The 24,093-nt window shown below is 40.3% G+C and overlaps 1 protein-coding gene across 3 annotated transcripts in view; it reads right to left on the minus strand.

Moving 5' to 3' along the window:
* Nucleotides 1-252: 252 nt before the first annotated feature.
* Nucleotides 253-24,093, minus strand: part of LOC126174750 (breast cancer type 1 susceptibility protein homolog) — a 278,180-nt gene continuing 254,339 nt past the window's right edge. For all 3 annotated transcript variants that reach the window (XM_049921072.1, XM_049921071.1, XM_049921069.1), the window contains one exon: nt 253-995. In XM_049921072.1, the coding sequence (XP_049777029.1) occupies nt 778-995 (218 nt within the window). In that variant the 3' untranslated portion in view covers nt 253-777. The remainder of the gene's footprint in view (nt 996-24,093) is intronic.

A 24,093-nucleotide genomic window follows, 5' to 3' on the forward strand; every position in this document is an offset into this window, starting at 1 on the left:
TAGAGAAAAACGCTGAGCAAATTCTTACTCAACAAAACAGAAAAAAGGCAAATCTTGGAACATCTGAAGATATTGTGAAATGGTATTAAAATGATTTCCTCCTCAAAGGATCTATAGAGCTTGTATGAAGTGGAAATAAATTCTTTTCTTGCACTTCAATAATATGCATGAAAGTAATTTTCTTCCAAAATTTCATTGCTTTTGTGGCATTTACATGTAACCAATAAGAAAGATGTTTGATAATTTTCCAGTTTTATTACTCCATTCCTCAGAGTTGCATGTAGAAAATATACTATACAAATTTATGTCATTTCTATGTACAGATATATAGTATTGCAATGAACATTATAAACATTGCAGCTCAAACAGGAACTTAAAAACACATACTGATTCTCTTTTGGAAAGAATGACAATGCAAATTGAAGTAATCATGATTCGGTTCATTTCTATCCAAGTTACATCACAAGATTCTAATGTTCTAGACCAGTTTACAACTAAACAAATACCACATAAATGAAACAAATACAGACCAACAGTCCATATTTTTATTGCTACTCTGGTCACCTAATAATGTAAGAAAAAGGTACTCCCGTTATTCACAAGAAAACACACAGTTTTTGTACCTTTAATGCCAATAAAACATTATTTACAGTATTTAAAAAAATATTTATATAAATCTATATTCACACCAGGGAACATAATGCAATTGCACAGTTTTGTAGAAATTTGTGAGCCTGTAAATTCATATGACAAATTCAATATATGGCTTCAGTTCTGCTACCTGTTGTTATCATCACATTCTTCCTCTTCATCATCATCCTCCTCTTCTTCACTAAGTAGACATTCTGGCGGAAATCGTATCGGAGGGCCTGCCAACTGTTCACGAGTTACAGGTGCAAGCAGTGATCCAAGTACTGATATGAGGCTGTGGCAGGAGATGCACTCTAGGGCCCAATCCAGTGAAACTGGTGCTATACCATACTGTCTGAAGAGTTCTGGAACAAGATTGTATGTTACAAATTATTATAAATTCTTTAAACACAACTGACATACGCAGGGACTTCAGAAAAAAAGATTCACATCATTCCACGTTAAGACCATTATGCAACAAGAGAAACGTGTTGCCCTGTATAACAGGTGCACCACAGAGTGTGTTTAAAATGGTATGGCAACTGGAAATACACTACAAAGTTGAAGTATGTGGGATAGTATGATTCTTGTGGGTAAAAGTTCGGAACTGCACACAGATTCATCATGAAATCTGGTGGTACATGGACCAAATGCAATGTCGTGTCAAAGCACAGCGAAATGGTGTCAACAATTTGACCAAGGCCAAGCAGATGTGGGTAATGGAGATCAGGAAGGCCATATCTTGTGTCTGCAATTTACATCTTCTCGGCAAGCTGAAAGAACGCCTGGGGAATCAGATTCCCCAATGGTAAGTACGTTCACATAGCGGTTCTCGAATATTGGACTGAGAGTTCAATTAGCAGAGGACCTAGGACTTACTGTTTCTGGCCTCAATACGATTGTGAGAAATTGGCCCATCGTCAAAACAAGCGCGAGACAATCTGGATCCATGGCAAAAACACGTAAATAGACTGGGCCATCAAGCATATGATAGTTTGTTAGCACAAGAGAATCAGGAATTCCACTTTATGGCTACATACTGAGAGAAAAGGTGCACGAGTTACCTGCAAAAATGGTGTCTCCACAGCATCAAATGTTTGGATCGACTGATTTACAAGTCATCACAACAGTGTTTATATCCAGCTGTATGATGAAAGTGTAAGTGCTGATAGTTGAATTGTGGATAAATGGAAAAAAGAACAGCAAAATATCTTTCTTTAAAGACTACAACCTATAAAAATATTTTTAAGGTGAGAAATGTCTTGGTGAGAAACTGAGTAAGCAGAGGACAACCATTTTACTTATGGAAAAGACTGATGGGTCTGAAAAATTACCTCCTTACGTAATTGGTAAATTGAAAAATCCTAGGTGTTTGAAAAATGTGAGCACTCTACCCACTAATTATGATGTCAGCAGCACTGCATGGATGACCAGTTTCATCTTCACTTCCATCATGCATGCAGAGTATACCAAAATGGGATCAAAAAATAGGAAATAATGCTGCTACTTGACAGGTCTCCAGCACACCCTGACAATCTGCAGCTCAGAAATATTAAGTTAATGTTCCTGCCCCCTAAGTGTACAAAGCTTCAATTGTTAGATGTAGGAATCATCCATTCATTTAAATGGAAACATAGAAAAATGCTGATCTAGAAGGCTGTATTTATTCACGATAATGGCACGGACCCAAAATCTATGACCTGTCACTTTTGGAAGCTATGCATTATGTAGCCAAAGGATGGATGGATGAGCTTCCTTTAACCATTTCTAACTGTTTCATGAAAGCAGGATTTATATTCACAGAAAACACACAGGAACCACTGGAAGATTTGTCTAAGGCTACAGAAGGCATGTCCTCTACATTTCAAGAGTATGCCAGTGTTGACACTTCAGTAATCACTTCAGAGGTACAAACAGTAGATAGCATCCTTATCAATCCTTTTAAAGAAGGGAAGAGAGAGGTGATTGGTGAAAAGAGTGATGAGGATGATGACCAAGACCCAGTTGCGCCAAGCACTAGAGAAGCTATGGGTGCTATTAACATTTTCAGGATGTACACTGATAGTGCATCAGTTGGTAATAATGTGTTTGATGCTTTGTATACTGTGGAGAGAAAAGTAGAGCTATTGATGTTAGAAAGAAACAAGAACAATTAATAATTTCAGATTTTTTAAACAGGCAAAATTTAAAATATATTAATTTCATATTCTGAACAATACAAAGAGAAAGACAGTAAGAGCAATTTATTCATTTCCGCTTGTTGTGTTTCCTATGCTTTCCTGTATTTTACACTTTTCTGCAGTTTACACTTGTTTGGGTCAGTCCACTGAAAACTGTAAAAAGGTTTTTTTTTTTTATTTTATTACTGTAGCTGGAATTAGTGAAGTGTGGTGGTTTAAAGCATAGGATTTCTAGTCATATCAGTGTGGGGTTTTCAATGGAAGACCAAATATGGGTAATGCAGGACTAGGACTAATAATGAATAAGAAAATGTGAATGCATTATAATAATCAAAACTGACACAAAGCAAAGAATTGCCACAGTAGTATGAGTTACATCCTTCTACTCCATGAGAGATTGAAAATGTGCATGAAGAAATAAAATAAATTACTCAGTTTTGGGAAAAAAAGGAAGAAGAAGAAGAAGAAGAAGGAGAGAGATGGGAGGGGGGGGAGGAGGAATGAAGGGGAAGTCACATGATAAAATTTTGCCAAGGATACAATTTAATCATTACAAACACTTGATTTAGGAATTGTGAAATAAGGTTTATATATATGTTATACAATGGTGAAACAGAGATTTAGAAACCTGATTTGAAACTGCAAAACATTCCCAAGAGCAGATATTGACTCCAACCACCATTGGTTAGTTATGAATTGGGAAAAAACCCACAGAAATTCAACAGATGGGACCTGGATAAATTGTAAGAACCTCTGGTGATTACAAGTTTCAAAGAGAGCATTATGCAACCACTGACTAAAACAGGGGGAAGGAATACAATAGAAGATGAACAGGTATCTTTGATAGATGAAATTGTGAAGGCAGCAGAGGATCAAACTGGCAAAAAGATAATGCTCAGTAGAAGTCTTTGAATAACATACATGGTAGTGAATTTAACTAATGAAACAATAAAATATTAAAATGCAGTAAATGTTTTGAACAGGAGGGAGTGAGACTGACGAATTGGAAAATGGAAAAGCAGGAATGGCTAGCAGAGAACTGCAAAACTAGTAGAAGTACATATGTCTGTAGGAAAGATACATGTTGCCAACAGGAAAATTAAAGTAAACTTCAGAGACAGAAGCTGTTGTATGAATATCAAGAGCTTAGATGGAAAGGCAGTACGAAGCAAAGAAAGGAAGGCTGACAGGTGGAGGAACTATACAGAAAGACTGTAAAAAGGAAAGAAACTTCAAGACAGTACTAGGGAAGTAGAAAATGAAGCAGGTGAAAGTGGAGATGTGATTCTGAGAAAAGAATTTGATGGAGCACTGAAAGACCTAAGACGAAACAAAGCACTTTGAATCCCTCAGAATTGTTGAGATCCTTTGGAAAGAAAGCCAGTCATGACATAATTATTCCACTTGGTGTACAAGATATACGAGGTGCATTCAAGTTCTAAGGCCTCCAATTTTTTTTCTAGTTAAATACTCATCCGAAATCGATGAAACTGGCATTACTTCTCGACGTAATCACCCTGCAGACTTACACATTTTTCACAACGCTGACGCCATGATTCCATGGCAGCGGCGAAGGCTTCTTTAGGAGTCTGTTTTGACCACTGGAGAATCGCTGAGGCAATAGCAGCTAGTGATGGGGAGCTCGTGAATGAGTCGTTCAAATGAACGCTTCACTCCAGTGAAGTGTGAACTAACCACTCAATTTCAATGAACTGGTACTTCAAACTCTTCACAGATAACACACTCCACACTTTCTTCTAGTTCACTCACTCTCTTCTCCTCTCCCTCATCCCACTACATCGGCGCTACGTCACTCATTCTCCCTTCACTTCAGTCCCCCCTCTACTGCCAGTCGACGAATCGCGGTGCGTTTGTGGGAAACTATAGGTTTGTGAGGGGTTGGGGAGGTGAGGGGCGAGGGAAAGGCAGCGTCAGCTGCTTCCTGCAGTGCTGACATCATTACCCGTGACTATTTGTGCAGTTCAGTTATACTTCACGTCTACCGGTAGCCTACCATTGGCAGCGCTTTCGAACAAATTAATATTACAGATACAAACGAATAGGCTGGCTGTGTGAGCACACACAGCCAACATGAAAATAAATAAAAGGTTTATTAATAACACTGAAAGAGGGATTTTACCTGAAATAGTACCAATGACTACAGGTGACAGTTTACATTTTGAATCTGGAGGGTTATATTATTCTCAACAAAAATAAAATCTACAGGAAAACTTTTGAATAATTACTTAACCGTAGATATATAGACTTTGTGACAGTGGTAAACATACTCACTCTATTTTGGATTAAATTTTAAAAGGAACATGAAACTGGACTGCATTTTGTTGGTAGCCCTAGTTTTCAGTCCATGAATACAACAAATAATGTTTCACTTGGCAGATAAAGACTTTTTTGGGTGCTTCATGAGAAAATGTCGAGCAAGATTAAATGTAATACCTTCTTTATATGTGACAGGCTTCTCTGTTTATCTTTCCTTTGTCCCCTTCGACCATGCTCTATTTAAGTTAGCTCAGACGCTGTAAGAGCGTAAAACGTTGCGTGCACGTTACTGCATAGTTGGCCATCTGTTGGTAAAATTATGAAGTATTACGAAGCTTTATTGTACGAGCGAGGCGAAGCGAGCGTAGCCGCGGCTGAGCGGTGAACTGGGCAACTTCGCCTGGCTTCCGTACTTCATGAATGAACTTAATTTGAACGCTTCACGGCAAAGGGTGAAATGAATGAAGTAGTTCACAGGATTGAACGAGTTCGACCCATCTCTAATAGCAGCACGGCTGGTGAATGTGTGGCCACGGAGAGCGTCTTTCATTGTTGGAAAAAGCCAAAAGTCACTAGGAGCCAGGTCAGGTGAGTAGGGAGCATGATTAATCACTTCAAAGTTGTTATCACGAAGAAACTGTTGCGTAATGTTAGCTCGATGTGCGGGTGCGTTTACTTGGTGAAACAGCATACACGCAGCCCTTCCCAGACGTTTTTGTTGCAGTGCAGGAAGGAATTTGTTCTTCAAAACATTTTCGTAGGATGCACCTGTTACCGTAGTGCCCTTTGGAACGCAATGGGTAAGGATTACACCCTCGCTGTCCCAGAACATGGACACCATCATTTTTTCAGCACTGGCCGTTACCCGAAATTTTTTTGGTGGTGGTGAATCTGTGTGCTTCCATTGAGCTGACTGACGCTTTGTTTCTGGATTGAAAAATGGCATCCATGTCTCATCCATTGTCACAACCGACGAAAAGAAAGTCCCATTCATGCTCTCGTTGCACGTCAACATTGCTTGGCAACATGCCACACGCGCAGCCATGTGGTCGTCCGTCAGCATTCGTGGCACCCACCTGGATGACACTTTTTGCATTTTCAGGTCGTCATGCAGGATTGTGTGCACAGAACCCACAGAAATGCCAACTCTGGAGGCGATCTGTTCAACAGTCATTTGGCGATCACCCAAAACAATTCTCTCCACTTTCTCGATCATGTCGTCAGACCGGCTTGTGCGAGCCCGAGGTTGTTTCGGTTTGTTGTCACACTATGTTCTGCCTTCATTAAACTGTCGCACCCACGAACGCACTTTCGACAGATCCATAACTCCATCACCGCATGTCTCCTTCAACTGTCGATGAATTTCAATTGGTTTCACACCACGCAAATTCAGAAAACGAATGATTGCACACTGTTCAAGTAAGGAAAACGTCGCCATTTTAAGTATTTAAAACAGTTCTCATTCTCGCCGCTGGCGGTAAAATTGCATCTGCCGTACGGTGCTGCCATCTCTGGGACGTATTGACAACGAACGCGGCCTCATTTTAAAACAATGCGCATGTTTCTATCTCTTTCCAGTCCGGAGAAAAAAAATCGGAGGCCTTCGAACTTGACTGCACCTCGTATGAGACAGACAAAATACACTCAAACTTAAGAAAGAATGTAATAATTCGAATTCCAAGGAAGGCAGGTGCTGACATTTGTGAATATTAGAACATTACCCAATTATCAATTTAAAAGTCATGGTTGCAAAATACTAATATGTATTGTTAACAGAAGAGAAATATTGGTAGAAGCCGACTGCGGGGAATATCAGTTTGGTCTCCAGACAAGTGAAGGACGCATAAGACAATACTGACCCTGTGACTTAAGTTAGACGATATGACTGAACAAAGGCAAAACTACATGTACAGTGTGATGATATCACTCAATTATGTAGGGTTGTATCGCGTGCGCCGTGTGTGTGTGTGTGTGTGTGTGTGTGTGTGTGTGTGTGTGTGTGTGTTTACAAACACAATGCTGTCAAACATTTCGTTATTCTTCTAATAGTTGAAATAGTCTGAAAAGCTTGTACCACGAAGTGGTGAGCCTGACGTGATTTACCTGCATAGTGTCATTGGATTAATGAGCTCTTACAAAGGAATTTTCAAAATGATTGATTTGAATCCCACCACGTCACGACTGACTGTAAGACTACCACCTTTCTGGCCATCCAATCCAGCTTTGTGGGTTGTGCAGATGGAGGCCAGTTTTTTCTATCACGGAATTTCAGCAGATGCTACCAAGTTCACAATGGTAGTAAGCCAATTAGACAGCTAGTACATTACAGAAGTGCAAGATATAATTACCTCAGCACCAAAGTTTAACTTCTATGATCGGCTTGAAGCAGAATTGGTCTGGCGAGTGGCAGCTCTGCAGGAGAACCAAATCCGTCAGGTTCTCATTCAGGAGTATATTAGAGACAGAAAGCCTTTGCACTACTTGCAGCATCCAGGAAGCAACATAGATGTGGAAACTATTCTGAGCAGCTTACTGTGCACAATATGGAACAGTCGTTGGCACTACCTGTCAAAGCAATCACAGCATCACAGTTTGATACACCCTTGGACATCGTAGTGGAGTCGGCAGATAAAATCCACAACATGATGACAACTGTACTGCTCACGGATTACGATGCCTTGGCAACCAAGGTGGATCTACTGACACATCAGATCGGTGAACTGCTATTTCCAAGTGACTCAAGCAATGACTGAGGGCAGAATGAATACTGCCAATGACTGCGCAGCAGATAATCAACGACCTCCTCCGCTACTGATTCTGAGCAGCAAGGTTTCTGCTGGTATCACGAGAAATTCTGGGAGCAGGCATGCAGATGCACAACTCGCTGCATTTACCCAAATAGCAGCAGCAGTTGGAAGTAGGCAGCTCCTCCGATTGCCGATCAGTGTCTCCACGCCTTTTTTGCTAGTGATAGGTGCTCCAGCTGAAAATATTTAATAGAACTGGATCCGATTTGTCAATTTATCCACAGAAGTCACCACCATCACCACCCACATTATTCTATCTGATCACTGCAAAAAACTCTGGTCATAACAACGTTCGGCACACGGCACTTGGAACTAGACCTGGATTTAAGATGAGCCTTCGTGTGAAATTTTATCTTTGCAGACATTGCCTAACCTATCATCAGAGCAAACTTCCTTGTCCATTACAATCTGCTGCCGGATGTGAAGAACTCACACCTATTTGACAACACAACATGTTTAACAGCACCCAGGTTTTGGTGGGGTGCAACCATTCATACCGAGAAAGTAATTCGGGCAGCAGACAACCAGTATGGAGAGCTGCTGCATGGATTTCTGGCTCTAACATGAACCTTTGGAGCACCTAAGGAGGTAAGGCATAATGCTGTCCACTCCATAAAGATGACTGATGGTTCCCTTATATATTGCAGATGATGATGTTTGGCTCCACATCATCTTAAAACTGTGAAGGTAGAGTTCCACAGTATGACTTGTGAATGTGGAATGTGGCCTTCCGACAGTCCCTGGTCCTCACTGCTACATTGGTCCCAAAAACAGGGTGGTGCATGGCAGCTTTGTGGTGACTACAAATCCCTGAATGTCAGGACAATACCAGACAGATTTCCAGTGTCATTGTTACACAACTATAATTATGTGTTGAGGGGTGCAGTTATTTTTAGCATTTTTGACTGCACTAAAGCTTAACACACAGATCCCTGTAGATGAATGAGACAGTGCCATGAGAGCAATCATCACTATTTTTGACCAGTTAGAGAGGAAATTTATGACTTTTGAACTCAGGAGCGTTGCTCAAACATGGAATGTTTCATTGACTCAGTGCTACATGGGCTAACTTTTTCTCTTGCTTACATGGATGATATTTTAGTTATTTTGCCAATGACAAAATAACATCAACAGCATTTACTGGAAGTGTTCAAGCAGTTGGAACACCATGACGTAGTCTAAACACTGCTAAGTGTGTCTTTTGTCAGTCCCAAGTGAATTTCCCAGGGCATAGAATAACAGCAGCAGGATTGCTACCACTGTCAGAGAAGGTGGAAGCCATCTTACGGGTCTCAAGCCCAAATACGGCCAAGAAATTGCATTGATACCTCAACATGTTAAATCTTATCACCGTCACTTGCCACACAATGCCGAGTTACAGGAGCAGTGCTCACCAGCCCAAAGAACAAGTGTAACTTGCCTATAGCACAGACTGATCGCAAGTGTGTGGCATTTGAAGCAGTCAAACAGAGCATCCCTGATGCTGAACTTGTGGCGCACCCTGAGCCTACCGCACCTCTGGCACTAGTAGATGACGCTAGCCAGATGGTGATTGGTGCAGCGTTACAACAACATAATGACACATGGCAACCACTTGGATTTTTCTTGCGTAATTAATCGCTCTCACAAAAGCTGTGGAGGGCATAGACAGAACTTCTGGCCATTTATGACCTCATCAAATACTTCAAGGCCTCACCTAGAAGCTTTATTATCTATACGAACTAACCTGCTAACTTACGCCTTTCGCCAGAACAATACGAACTGTCCACCTAGGCAACACAGTCAGCTAATGTTCACCTTGCAATTTGGAATGGATGGACGGCACATGTGGTGGCCGATTATTTGTATCAGGTTGGAAGTATAACTAGCAGGATTGGCTGCACCAAACTTGCTGCAGCTCAACAATCAGATCAAGAAACTACAAGGACTTTTAGCAACAGAAACATTGGCGTTGATTCTCCAACTTATCCAAATTCCAGGGAGTGGTGTCACACTGTATTGTGACATGACCACATAAAAACTGCGGTCGTTCCTACCTACTGCCTTCAGAAGGGACATCACCAATATGCTACACGACTAATGTCACCCCAGTATTTACCGATGACTCGAGTGACAAATCGTTATGTGTGACTGGGAATACAGAAAGACTGCCATGAATGGGTCAGGTGGTGTTTTAAATGACAACACTACAAGATACACTGCTACGTGCAAGCACCAACAGGAAACTTTCCAATCACAACGGCCCATTGCAATCGCATCTACATTGACGTTATTGGTCCATTGCCTTCATCTGATGGTAAACATTACGTACTTACAATGATAGATCGTTACACCCATTTACAGGAAGCTGCACCAGTGAACAACGATACAACACAAACTCTGGCTTTTGCTTTCTTGTCATGCTGAGTGTTGTGCTTTGGCTGTGTTACACATCACAACAGATAGAGGATGACAATTTGAATCAGACTTTTTCACGCAACTCAAAGTTTTGTGGCACAACTCACCACAAAATGATGAGTTGTCACCCGGCGAGCAATAGAATGATCGAGAAATGGCACCGCACATTTAAACAGCACTCACGTGCCATGACACTGAGTGGACCAAGGCCCTTTCCACTGTATTACTTGGCCGCAGAAAGACTTTCAAATCAGATCTAGACAGAATGAGATTTTCACTCTGTAGCGCAGTGTGCGCTGATATGAAAGTTCCTGGCAGATTAAAACTGTGTGCCGGACCGAGACTCGAACTCGGAACCATTGCCTTTCGCGGGCAAGTGCTCTACCATCTGAGCTACCCAAGCACAACTCACACCCTGTCCTCACAGCTTTACTTCTGCCAGTATCTCGTCTCCTACCTTCCAAACTTTACAGAAGCTCTCCTGCGAACCTTACAGAACTAGCACTCCTGAAAGAAAGGATATTGCGGAGACAAGGCTTAGCCACAGCCTGGGGGATGTTTCCAGAATGAGATTTTCACTCTGCAGCGGAGTGAAACTGTGTGCCAGACCGAGACCCGAACTCGGGACCTTTGCTGTGGCTAAGCCATGTCTCCGCTATATCCTTTCTTTCAGGAGTGCTAGTTCTGCAAGGTTCGCAGGAGAGCTTCTGTACAGTTTGGACAGTAGGAGACGAGATACTGGCAGAAGTAAAGCTGCGAGGACGGGGCGTGAGTCATGCTTGGGTAGCTCAGATGGTAGAGCACTTGTCCGCGAAAAGCAAAGGTCCCGAGTTCGAGTCTCAGTCCGGCACACAGTTTTAATCTGCCAGGAAGTTTCAGATCTAGACACTTCTTCAGTGGACCGTGTGTACGGCAACAAGTTGAGGCTTCCAGGACAATTCGCGGAATTGAATGCTTTGTCAGAGCCGAGGGAGGATTACACAGAATTCCTATGCCGACTGCGACCCGAATCTACCCACACTAGCCTCACGGACAAGGTACATCTGCTACTTCCATGCATCAAGACTTTAAAACCTGTTTACATGTCATGTTATGCACGGAAGGCATCAAACCGTCATTGTAGCTGCAATACTCAGGACCCTACCACATAGTTGCAAGGGGGACAAGACAATTGACATTTCAATTAATGTAAACGTGACCACTTTTTCTGTAGAAAGGGTTAAACCAGCTTATGTCTTCCAAGAAGCAACAATGCCACAGCAACTAAGATTATGGTCTCAACCAAAAACTACCTCATCACTGCCTTCACAACCAGTGGCGCAGATTACAACATCTGCAGACCTGTCAACATGTACCTCAAGATCCGGTAACCACATCTAGTTTCCGGCCTGCTATTTGGAATAGCACTCCACTTCCACCTCGGGGGCTGATGTGGTGACATCGTAACATTGCTTAGTGTTGCATTGCACATGCCTTGTGCGTGTGTTTACAAATACCGTGCCACCAAACATTTTGCACCACACACCAGAGGTGCTGTGTCTTGTATCTGTGTGTTTAATTTTGTTATTCTCTGATTTTCTGTATCTTCCATGCGCATAGAAGAGTTTGTGCATAGTTATGAGATAACACTGATTTTCATTCCCTGCACGTTAAGCAATTTGGAATTGCAAGCTAGGAACAATAAAAAAAGCCATGTATTTTTCGCTGTGTCTCGTGGCTGTAGTGAATAAAGCTAATGTTAATTGTTTGAGGGAGTCTTCGTGTAGTCTGGTTCCATCAAATGAAGTACAAGTAGGTTCTAATAATTTAACAACAGTCTGCACAGCTAGTACTGACATATGGCATATGCAGATTTATGTACCTTTTTGGTAAAATTGATGGGAATATGCTCTTTGATATTCTGAAGGTAGCAAGAATAAAATACAGGGAGTGATAGGTTATCTACAGCAAAAAGAGCAACCAGTCATTAGAGTCACAGGATATAGGAAGGAGGCAGTAGTTGAGAGGGAGTGAGACATGGTTGTAGCCTATCCCAAGTGTTATTCAATCTGTACTCTGAGCAAGGAGAAATTTGAAAAGGAAACTTAAGTCCAGAGAGAAAAAATAAAAGCTTTGAGATGTTGAACATCTAGAAAAGTAAAACAAGGATAATGGAATATAGAAAAATTAAATCAGCTGACACTGAGGAATTAGACTGGGAAATAACACACTACAAGTAGTACATAATTTCTGCTATTTAGAAAGCTACAAAACTGCAAACAGATGGTGGTCAAAGTACAGTGGATATGCAATGTAGACTGGCAATACCACCAAAAAGTTTTTGGAAAATAAAAAAATTAAAATGTCATACAAATTGGAAGGGTTAGGAAGAGTTTTCTGTAGTACTTGTTTACAGTAGAGGCTTGTATGTACGCAACCTGGAAGATAAAACAATATTGACAAGAATATATGGTTCTGAAATGTGCTGCTACAGAGGAAAACTGGAGATTAGATGGGTAGATCTGATTATTAATGATGAGGTACAGAACAAAACCGGAGGCAAAAGAGTGTTGTGGCACAAATTGTCTAAAAGAAGGGATTGATTGACTGGATAAACTCTGAAGTACTAACAAATAACCAACCTTTAGAGAAGAAGCGTAGACGGAGACTGAGACTTGACTACAGTAAGCTGGTTCAAGTGGATGTTGGTTGCAACAATATGCAAAGTGAAGACACCTGCACAGAACCGATGGAGAGTTGCATCCAACCTGTCATACGAGTGAAGACCACAACAAGAACAACAACTGGACCCCAAGAAATTTTGCATACGTTGTTTCTATTAGCACACCATTATTAATGTCTACTCCTGGTGCTAGCACAACAGTTTTGTTTGTCTGAAATCTAATAGTCTTTGTTAGATTAATGCTTAATTTGTTTGCTGTGAACAAATTGTAGATCGGTTGTGAGAACAAAGGGAGACATCATATTAGGTGGGGTCTGTCTCAACCTAAAGTCTGAGTGATCGGCCACCTCCTTTCTAATCTTTCCCCCTTTCCTCCCTTGGTAAGTAACTAATACTTTTTGTTAAATTTATTAACAGCTTTTGGGCACACCCACACAGACAGCCTCAGAACCACAAAAATTTATCTGTCAGATCAATTTACACTGAACTTAAGTCAATGAGCTAAGAGAATTAACACATTTATTATATTATTGTCCTATATTGGTGCAAGGTGCCCTTGCAAGGACGCAGCAGTAGCCAGGCAGTCACTGCAGGTAAAGATTTCTACCTGGCCTTCCACGCAATAGGATGGCCAGACGAGGCCAGAAGTAGGGGAGACAGATTTTGATTGCCAAACCGTACAGACATACCTGTAACTGTGTCTCACAGTGTAGTGCTCATTGTAACTGTGCTTTTACTAACCGTGTACTTTTATTTTCAACTGTCTTTCCTTTGCAAGAAGTGTACGCATTTGTCTGGACTGTGAAAAGAACAAGGTAGGGCAGAATTACCGCGGATTTTGCGACTACCTGCATTTTGGTCCTCCTGGTACATAAAACTATTCAAAAGTGTTCCAGCACAAACATCCGTGTGCTTTGAGTTGTAGGTACCACGAATTACGAGTATCCAGTTACCGTGTCTTTGCTTGTGACTCTCCGAAATGAGCACGCGTTACGCCCCTGAGCAGCGCCATCCATCACCAACGTTGCAGCAGCTGCAGCCCAGTGAGAGTTCCACTGGCTCTGTAAGCAGCCTGACTCTATTTCTATACTCCATTATCCTGTGTACTAATATCCTTAATCATCCTGCTGAAAAATAAAAGTTTAATGAAGAAAAGGGCAGTGGTGAAGTCACTAGACTCTACACATTCGTTAATAGCTTTCTGGAAGGATCAAATCACAATGACATTGAAGTATGGCAGTCACTGCCAAATAGAAGTAAAGCTGATTATGACAGCATCCAACCTGAGTCAGGGATTAATGAGGACGAAGAATCTCATTATGCAAACAAGGAATTATTTGAAAAATTATGTTTGTATACTGAATCAAAAATAATGACATTACTCCAGTCAAACATGGTCTTAACCTCCTCTTTCTACAAGTTCATGTAGTGCATGTGAAATAAAGCTCCAAGCAATTTCAGTGCCAAAATTCAATGGTAGCATTGTAGAATTCAGCATTTTTTTGATGCCTTTAAGGTACTGGTAATCGACAATGAGGCCTTAACTGATTTCCAGTCGTATTATTATTTGTTGTCATGTGTCGTTGATGAACTGCGTAAGCTGATTAGAACTTACTAGTTACAGAAAGTAACTTCAAGATTGCATATGATCTGATTGCTCAAACATACAACAATTCCAAGTTAATTGTTGACTTGCACACACAAGAACTCCTGGACCTGCCCAATGCCAAAATGGAATATGCTAACCTACAGATTTTCATCTACCATCTAATGAGGAATCTGAATGTGATCAAAATCACACAAGTTGGCATTCAATTGCATGAGGTATCACTGTCGCACATTTTGCTGCATCACATTTTTTTTTTTTTCTTCCCCCCCCCCCCCCCCCCATACTCTGCAAGCCACCTGACGGTGTGTGGCGGAGGGTACCTTCAGTACCTCTATCGGTTCTCCCTTCTATTCCAGTCTCGTATTTTTCGTGGAAAGAAGGATTGTCGGTATGCCTCTGTGTGGGCTCTAATCTCTCTGATTTTATCCTCATGGTCTCTTCGCGAGATATACGTAGGAGGGAGCAATATACTGCTTGACTCTTCGGTGAAGGTATGTTCTCGAAACTTTGACAAAAGCCCGTACCGAGCTACTGAGCGTCTCTCCTGCAGAGTCTTCCACTGGAGTTTATCTATCATCTCCGTAACGCTTTCGCGATTACTAAATGATCCTGTAACGAAGCGCGCTGCTCTCCGTTGGATCTTCTCTATGTCTTGTATCAACCCTATCTGGTACGGATCCCACACTGCTGAGCAGTATTCAAGCAGTGGGCGAACAAGCGTACTGTAACCTACTTCCTTTGTTTTCGGATTGCATTTTCTTAGGATTCTTCCAATGAATCTCAGTCTGGCATCTGCTTTACCGACAATCAACATTATATGATCATTCCATTTTAAATCACTCCCAATGCGTACTCCCAGATAATTTATGGTATTAACTGCTTCCAGTTGCTGACCTGCTATTTTGTAGCTAAATGATAAAGGATCTATCTTTCTGTGTATTCGCAGCACATTACACTTGTCTACATTGAGATTCAATTGCCATTCCCCGCACCATGCGTCAATTCGCTGCAGATCCTCCTGCATTTCAGTACAATTTTCCATTGTTACAACCTCTCGATACACCACAGCATCATCTGCAAAAAGCCTCAGTGAACTTCCGATGTCATCCACCAGGTCATTTATGTATATTGTGAATAGCAACGGTCCTATGACACTCCCCTGCGGCACACCTGAAATTACACTTACTTCGGAAGACTTCTCTCCATTGAGAATAACATGCTGCGTCCTGTTATCTAGGAACTCCTCAATCCAATCACACAATTGGTCTGATAGTCCATATGCTCTTACTTTGTTCAATAAATGACTGTGGGGAACTGTATCGAACGCCTTGCGGAAGTCAAGAAACACGGCATCTACCTGTGAACCCGTGTCTATGGCCCTCTGAGTCTCGTGGACGAATAGCGCGAGCTGGGTTTCACATGACCGTTTTTTTCGAAACCCATGCTGATTCCTACAGAGTAGATTTCTAGTCTCCAGAAAAGTCATTATACTCGAACACAATACGTGTTCCAAAATTCTACAACTGATCGACGTTAGAGATATAGGTCTATAGTTCTGCACATCTGTTCGACGTCCCTTCTTGAAAACGGGGATGACCTGTGCCCTTTTCCAATCCTTTGGAACGCTACGCTCTTCTAGAGACCTACGGTACACCGCTGCAAGAAGGGGGGCAAGTTCCTTCGCGTGCTCTGTGTAAAATTGAACTGGTATCCCATCAGGTCCAGAGGCCTTTCCTCTTTTGAGCGATTTTAATTGTTTCTCTATCCCTCTGTCGTCTATTTCGATATCTACCATTTTGTCATCTGTGCGACAATCTAGAGAAGGAACTACAGTGCAATCTTCCTCTGTGAAACAACTTTGGAAAAAGACAAAGTTGTTTCATTAGTGTGAATCTGAGGAAACGTGGGAATCTATAACAGCTGACATCACAGCTGGTGACATTTCTAGAAACGAGATGTCAGACGTCAGAGATTGTTCATCCACCCAAAATACTGCACCATTCCCAGCAGCCAGCTGCCAAGCACAGTAACGAATAAGGATACAATTCTCAACGAACTTTACTTAACACTACACCGAATGCGAGTTCTGTAACTTCAGACACAGACTAATTTGATGTCCTAAGACGAAAGAGAGCACTATTGACAGCAGAATAGACTTTGTGAACAAACAAAAGCTATGTTTTAACTGTCTCGGCACAAATCATAGGCAGAAGGGATGCTGTGCCAGCAGCTGTCACTTCTTTGACAAGCATTATAATATGTTACTGCACAAGGAACAAGCTAGTCATAGTGGCAATAGAAAGTGGATAGTGCATTAACACTGAAATCTCCACTTGGCACGATTGGATTAGATTAGATTAGGTTCAGTTTTCATTCCTTAGACAAAAATTGAGATGACTCTCGCGGGTGTGGAATAAGTCAGAAAGTATAACATAAAAAACAGAACATCTGAATATAATACTCAGTTCCCTGACCATTTGTCAGGAGTTCGACAAGATATGTGAATATATCACAGTAAACTGCAACTGCTAATATTTATAGAATTAATACATTGTCAAAATGAAAAATAGTTATGCTCTTTTAATAACTCTATCATACACAAACTATCTAATCTTGACTGTTGTTACCAAGTGCTGTCAAAACTGAAATGTAACAAAAGTTTTTACTTAAACTGGTCTAACAATCCCTGTAGAGTAGCTGCAGTTGCCTATCAAAAGTCTTTCAAACTCTATTAAAAATGTAACAAGTATTGCACTCCTTTTTTGAATCAAGGTACATGATTTAAGGTCTTCATGTAGATTGTTGTTATTACTAGTATTGATTGTGTGACAAAGTAAGTTGGGATATTTTTACTTCCCCTCTTGTTTTGTTGTTTTGTCATCTGCCTCCTTAATTTTTTTTCTCCATTTTTGACTAATTACTATTAACATATGTGAGTATTATCTGCTTTTTCATAATAGAGAAAGGTTGGCCCTTTCAGTCAATTTAATGAGTTAAGTTTTAATTGTAATTTCTGTAAATTTAACTTTGAACAATGTGTAGTTTCAGTACCTATTATTGTAAGGATATATAAGGGCCCAATTTTTGGTCCTGAGACAGTCAGCCCACAGCCGAGTTTCAGACAAGGAACCTGTATTGGTTAGATCAACAAGAATGCATCCGTGAAATAAGTGTAACACAATTAGGTCATGTGTTAAAACAATGACAGTGTCTGCTCCATATGTACCTTTCTTTTCTTCAAGAACTGTGAATTTTGTGGTTAGGTTTTTACGATTCGTATATGTTCCAATAGTAAACTACTGTCGCAGTTTGTGGAGGTTTGCCTGCACACTATTAATGAGATTTACAGAAAGTTAAAACAATAGTGCAGTGGCCATATATAACTGTGTATTACTGGGGGGTTGTGAACAGTGAAATTAAACTACTGTGAAATGCAACTGTGCACCTGTTGGCTACATTATTTAAAGTACCGGTAGTCAGTGTTGTACTTCCACACCCCAGTTTTCAGCCAATATCACAATGCAGTACGTCAGCACCGAGGACAACACATGAAGAAAAAAAGAAGGCAACCATCACAATTGATTGGCTGGTTTTTGGAGAAGGGGATCGAACAGCGAGGTCATCGGTTCCACCGGATTAGGCAAGGATGGGACGGAAGTTGGCCGTGCCCTTTTAAAGGAACCATCTCGGCAGTTCCCTGAAGCGATTTAGGGAAATCACGGAAAATCTAAATTAGGATGGCCGGACACAGACCTAGTATTGGTACTATGTACTGAGCTATTCGTTGAAAATAGAGACACATTACACCACAAATGAGTCTTATTATATGATTTTGCACTCTAAAATCTTTTGCTCGGTTTGACGAGTTACCCCAGAATATAATCCCACATGACATAATAGAATGAAAGTCAGAAAGGTACGCAAGTTTTTTTCTTTTACTACTTGTATCTCTTACATCTATCATCATTTGCATTACAAATACAGACTAGTTTAAGCGCTTTGTCTATCCTATTGTATGCCCTTCCCAAAGGAATTTATTATCGAGTTGTAATCTCAGAAATTTATCACTGTCAACCTCTGCTATCTGCATGTCTTCATTTATAATATATATGCTGGAAGGAAATCTCTTACATGTTCTAAACTGCATGTAGTGGGTCTTTCCGAAGTTTAATGACAGTGAATTAGCTTCACACCATTTATTAATGTCAGTGAAAATTTGATTAGCAGCCATTTCTAAAGCTGTAATAGACTTGCTATTTATTGCAATGTTTGTATCATCTGCAAACAAAACAAACTTAGCATCTGACAATATAACAGATGGGAGGTCATTAATGTACATAAGAAAGAGCAACAGATTGAAGATGGAACCTTGAGCAACACCACATGTAATTAATTCCCATCACATGAAGACAGACTGCTTACTCCACAGGTATTTCTCTATGACACCCTTTGTTTCCTCTTAGTTATGTAAGACTCGGACCATATTGCACCACTGCAGTGACACCATAGTATTCGAACTTACTTAAGAGAATGCTGTGATTCACACAGTCAAAAGGCTTTTGACAGGTCACAGGATATGCCAGTAGCCTCTAATTTGTTATCTAATGAATTAAGAACATTCTCAATGTACGTGTAAATAGCCTTCTCTGTATAGGAACCCCTAAAGAACCCAAACTGTAGCTTGGACAATATATTATTTGCAGTCATATGCTTAAGAACGTGCTTGAACACAACCTTTTCAAACATTATTGAAAATGTCAAGGTATCTCTTTATCTCCCTTTTTGTAAAGAGGCTCAACTTCAGCATATTTCGGCCTGTCTGGAAATGTTCTGCCGATAAGAGACTGATTGCACAAACAACTTAAAACAGAACTCAACATATATGAACACTCTTTGATTAACTTCATTGATATGTTATCATAGCCACTACAATACTTTGATTTTAAGGATTTTATGATGGATGCTACTTCTTTGGGAGAAGTGAGTTGGGAGAAGTGAGTGTCGTTTCCATTTTACTGAAGTTTTGTAGAGACTGGTATCAGATATTCCACTGCAGTGTTCACTGAACCTGATAAACACAAGTTGTCAGTAACAGAAACAAAGTACGTGTATAAGAGGTTTGCATCACTGCATCACTTGTTACCAACATCTCATTTCGTTTTAGGGATATCTGTTTATTTTCCACTCAGGGTGTATACGCAGATTAGAGAGAGAAGGGAAAAATAATAATAATAATAATAAAAAAAAAAATTCCCGGATTTCCCAGTTAAAATGACACTTTCTCCTGGGTGAAAATACACTTTTTCCGTGTTAAGTGACAGTATACTTTTCCTCGGAACTGTAAAACATATCAATCCTTTCAATGATTATGGTTTTATACACCGGCGTAGAATTTTCCGGCACTTTATAAAACGAAACTCAGGGGAAAAACACATTTCGGAAAGACCTTTGACGTACAACATGTACACTGCATGTTTTCGTATTATGAAAGTATAAATTCGAATTTCACCAAACACCGCACTTTACTTTCTGAAGCATTGAAATCAAGATTGCAATGTGCTTTTGTATGCCAGTCACAGCTCAGCCGATCGCAGCGGACATTCGTAGCATAGAATATGTGATGTAGTCAGCCAATAGCAACATCACTGTTAAGTAGTGCGAACTCACAAATAGGAAAAGTTAAATCAATATACACAGTGTTGCTACACGAAAAGAAAAGCTTTCACATATAACACTGATCTTTTCTTGGTTGTTTTACACTTTAAGATGCAGCATCACACAAATATGCCAGTAAAATTTTTAACAACGACATAAATGTCTGATCTTGTGGGCTCAAAATTCTTCTAAACAGTTGTCCTCAAATGTTGATTTTTAAATGAGAGTTAAATGCTCTGTGATTTAAGAAATTTATCGCACATTCTCGCACACGGTTCATCTTGCGTAAAAGAAATTTGCTTTGAAAGTAACACTTTTCAAACAACCATTCGCAATAGAATGAAATTTTCACTCTACAACGGAGTGTGAGCTGATATGAAACTTCCTGGTAGATTAGAACTGTGTGCCAGACCGAGAGTCGAACTTGGGACTGTTAAAAATAGGTTCATTTCAGCAGTTGCCTGAGAGCACCAGATAACAGGCGTCACCATGCTAGCGCAGCTACTATGATGCAGGAATCCAGTATGTTTGTGCGTGTAAAACATTAAAAGATCTTACATTATGTCATAAAAGAAGCAAGACCATAGAGGATACTCCAAGAGCATCGCAATTTCATGAACCATACTTAAATGCATAATTCAGCTTAAAGTGTATATTCTTATGTTCAGATTCAGATGTATATTTTCTTGGAGTACCCGTACAGTATTATCTCATGTTTGGTTCTTTATTATGGCATAATGCCATGCATGCTAGAAGATGAAAACGTGCACTTGAAATGCAACAAACTGTTGAAACTAGCCAATAGTGTGGAATTAAACACTCCGTTTCAAATAAATTGATTGTCTCAGCGGAAAAGATGAGTAAAAGCCACATTTATTTAGCAAATCGACAAAAATAACTACCCACAACGCAGTTAATGCTTGACTGTCAGAAAGGTGGAAACAAAATAAAATCTGGAACTAATAACATATTTTAGCCTTCCGTAATTATGTGAATGTATTTTAATTCACTTGATACCTCCCGGCCACAGAAATCCATTTTGTTTTCATTTGACGTGAGAGCAATAAATGAATAGGAAACAGCAAAATCACTAAACGTAAACACGTGGCACATGGAGACTACCCACCTCACCACAACAACTCAGACTGCTCTGAGCACATCAGCCCCAGATCTACGATATTTCCAAACTGGGACAATACTGGACAGCCCCCACCCCCCGCAGTTTTTGAGGTGAGGTAGGACGCCAAAATTTAAAAAATTGACTTTGCAAAAATATGTTCATTTTGTAGCGCCTATCTCTCTGAAGAGTCACATATGTGTTCAAGGAAATGTAAGGCATGTTATTTGGCTTAAGTGTCCCAAAGTGCAGTGCCACGCCTCTTCACACAGCATTCTTCTATCACACATCACTGTATTTCCCTCCGTGGAATTCAAACGTGTAATTTTGTAATGGATGACATCAAACTACATTCAGGACAGTGGAAATTAAAATGTCCTGTGGTGCCTCTCCTGCTCCCTGCCAGTTTTACATCCTGCCCCTCTTAAAAAAAAATCTCACAGTTAATACTGGATGGGATTATTTATAACCGGGAGAACAAGAACTTTTCAGAAAATTTGCACTTTATTGCCTATTAGCTAATAACAACTTGCTGTTTTGTGTGACATAAAATTAAATAAATGATACACAAAACCAGTAAAGACAAGAGACAAGCAAGACAGTACACATTTCTTCAATCCATAAGTTCCAGCATTTTTTTCTCTCTAACCTTGCTACAGCTTTACATGGTGTTCTTTCCTTTCTGGGAAAGGATTTATTACCTCATCAAAGTTTGTCAAATGTTTTGCTACAGAAACGAAATATCGTTGTCTAACACTGAAAAGCTGTTAATACAAACAGTATCCAAGACTGGTGTGGTTTCTCGATCTGATTACGTGTATTTTGTCACTGTCTGCTAGATAAAACAAAATAGGTCTGTCTAATATTGCAGCAATTGTAACACACACCAAATAGAAAAGACCGTTTTGGCACAAATGGTCATTTTTATAACACAACAGAATATAATTCATGAAGTACCAATATCAAATGCCTATTAGGCCTACTACAAGCAAAGAGCTTTATGTTAGGAAATAGTTTCACATTTCATTCATGCGCTCCTGCTTCTCAAGCATGAGATCGAAAAGTAGTAGTAAGAAATTTTTATATAAATTTGTAATCTTCATATTCTTCCATAACTTGTGTGATGTCCCCGTTTGTTCTCCTTCCTCATTCTAACAAACAACCTTGTCATCACTAATTCTGTAACTATTCCTGCCAGTGTCAAAACTTATTCTCCAGTTAACTTCACTAACTCTGCCACAATCACCAGTTTGGTTTTCCCGTGTTTCTTCTCTGGTTAGGCATTATTATGTGTTCATACAACACATTTTCCGCACTACTCCCAGAATAGAACTTGAGCAGCTCCTAGCCGGGGGCCACGCGGAGTGGCCACGGGGTTTGAGTCACCATGTCACGGATTGCACGGCCCCTCCCGCCAGAGGTTCGAGTCCTCCCTCGGGCGTGGGTGTGTGTGTTGTTCTTAGCGTAAGTTGGTTTAAGTAGTGTGTAAGTCCAGGGACTGATGACATCAGCAGTTTGGTCCCTTAGGAATTCACACACATTTGAACATTTTGATAGCCAGGGACTGTACAACTGGCCCTTACTACTGTAGCGATCTGGCCAAATATTCTGTGTCAAAGTTTCATTTACTTGGATACACCAAGAAGACAATGTGTAATATTTCTTACCTGTTATTCCTATTAGTCGTTTATTTCCACTCTGGTAGTATGAATCTATGGATTTCGCTAGTAATTATAACGACACCGATCATTCACAAAACCAATCAACCATATGGCAGTGATTGGCCTTCACCCATTCGGCTTTATTTCACCTAACTTATATAGCTCCATCCCCTTATGTCTGAAGGAAAGTTTATTTCTAGATGCGATGGCAATTCCCCTGGCAGGAACATCACGTACAGTATTCACGCATTCAAAAATCAACTTACGATTCATTCAGAACTCAACTTAGATTGTGTTCAAAAATGTTCAAAAACCAACAGGCACCCATTTCAAAATCAAATGAATAATAGATACACCAATGTACACTGGATGCTGTGCGCTTTGTGAAACAAGGTTTTTTCCTCAAGAATATGAATTTGGTGCCCTCCCCCTGAAATTGCTGCCCAGGGCAGATACCTCGCTTTGTCTCCGCCAGGTTGGGCGCGCCAGTAAAATTTTCTGGGTAGCATCTGGCTGCTACTGCTTATACAGCTAACAGCCACAATTCTGTAGCCAGAAGCCAGAGAAGGTACTACTCCTCACTCATGACTAAGCTGCACATGTGAATGAGTTCTCTTGCAACTGCTCAAACAATTATAATGTAAATAGTTGTGACGTCATGCTCAATGATGGCAATTTGTTGTTATGAAGCACTGCATAGTCTTCCTACAGCCTTTAACACATTTTGCTGTTGGCAGATGCTTGTATGAGCACTGTGTTTTGTTGTTGTATATGGTGCATTTCCTTTGCAACTTTAGTTTTATTTTCATTTTTTCTTTCTCTCGTTCATGTTTTATTGTTGCAGTATTATTCTGCAGTAGCAAGATACAGTAATATCCTTTGTTAGAGTATTGGTTCCTACCAGTCATAACAACAAAAATTTAACTGAAAACTAAAGAAATGAAAAACTCCCTTGAATTCTAAAAAGTTCCTGGGTCTTTCCTGGTTTTCTCCTGAATGAAAAAGTTCCCAGATCACCTGGTTGTCCCGGATTGTATATACCCTGTCACTATGTATCATATTGTTTTTATTTTGTTGCCTGATGTAATTATCTCTTTC

This window comes from Schistocerca cancellata, chromosome 3 (assembly GCF_023864275.1).
Source record: "Schistocerca cancellata isolate TAMUIC-IGC-003103 chromosome 3, iqSchCanc2.1, whole genome shotgun sequence".
NCBI classification, from domain to species: Eukaryota; Metazoa; Arthropoda; class Insecta; order Orthoptera; family Acrididae; genus Schistocerca; species Schistocerca cancellata.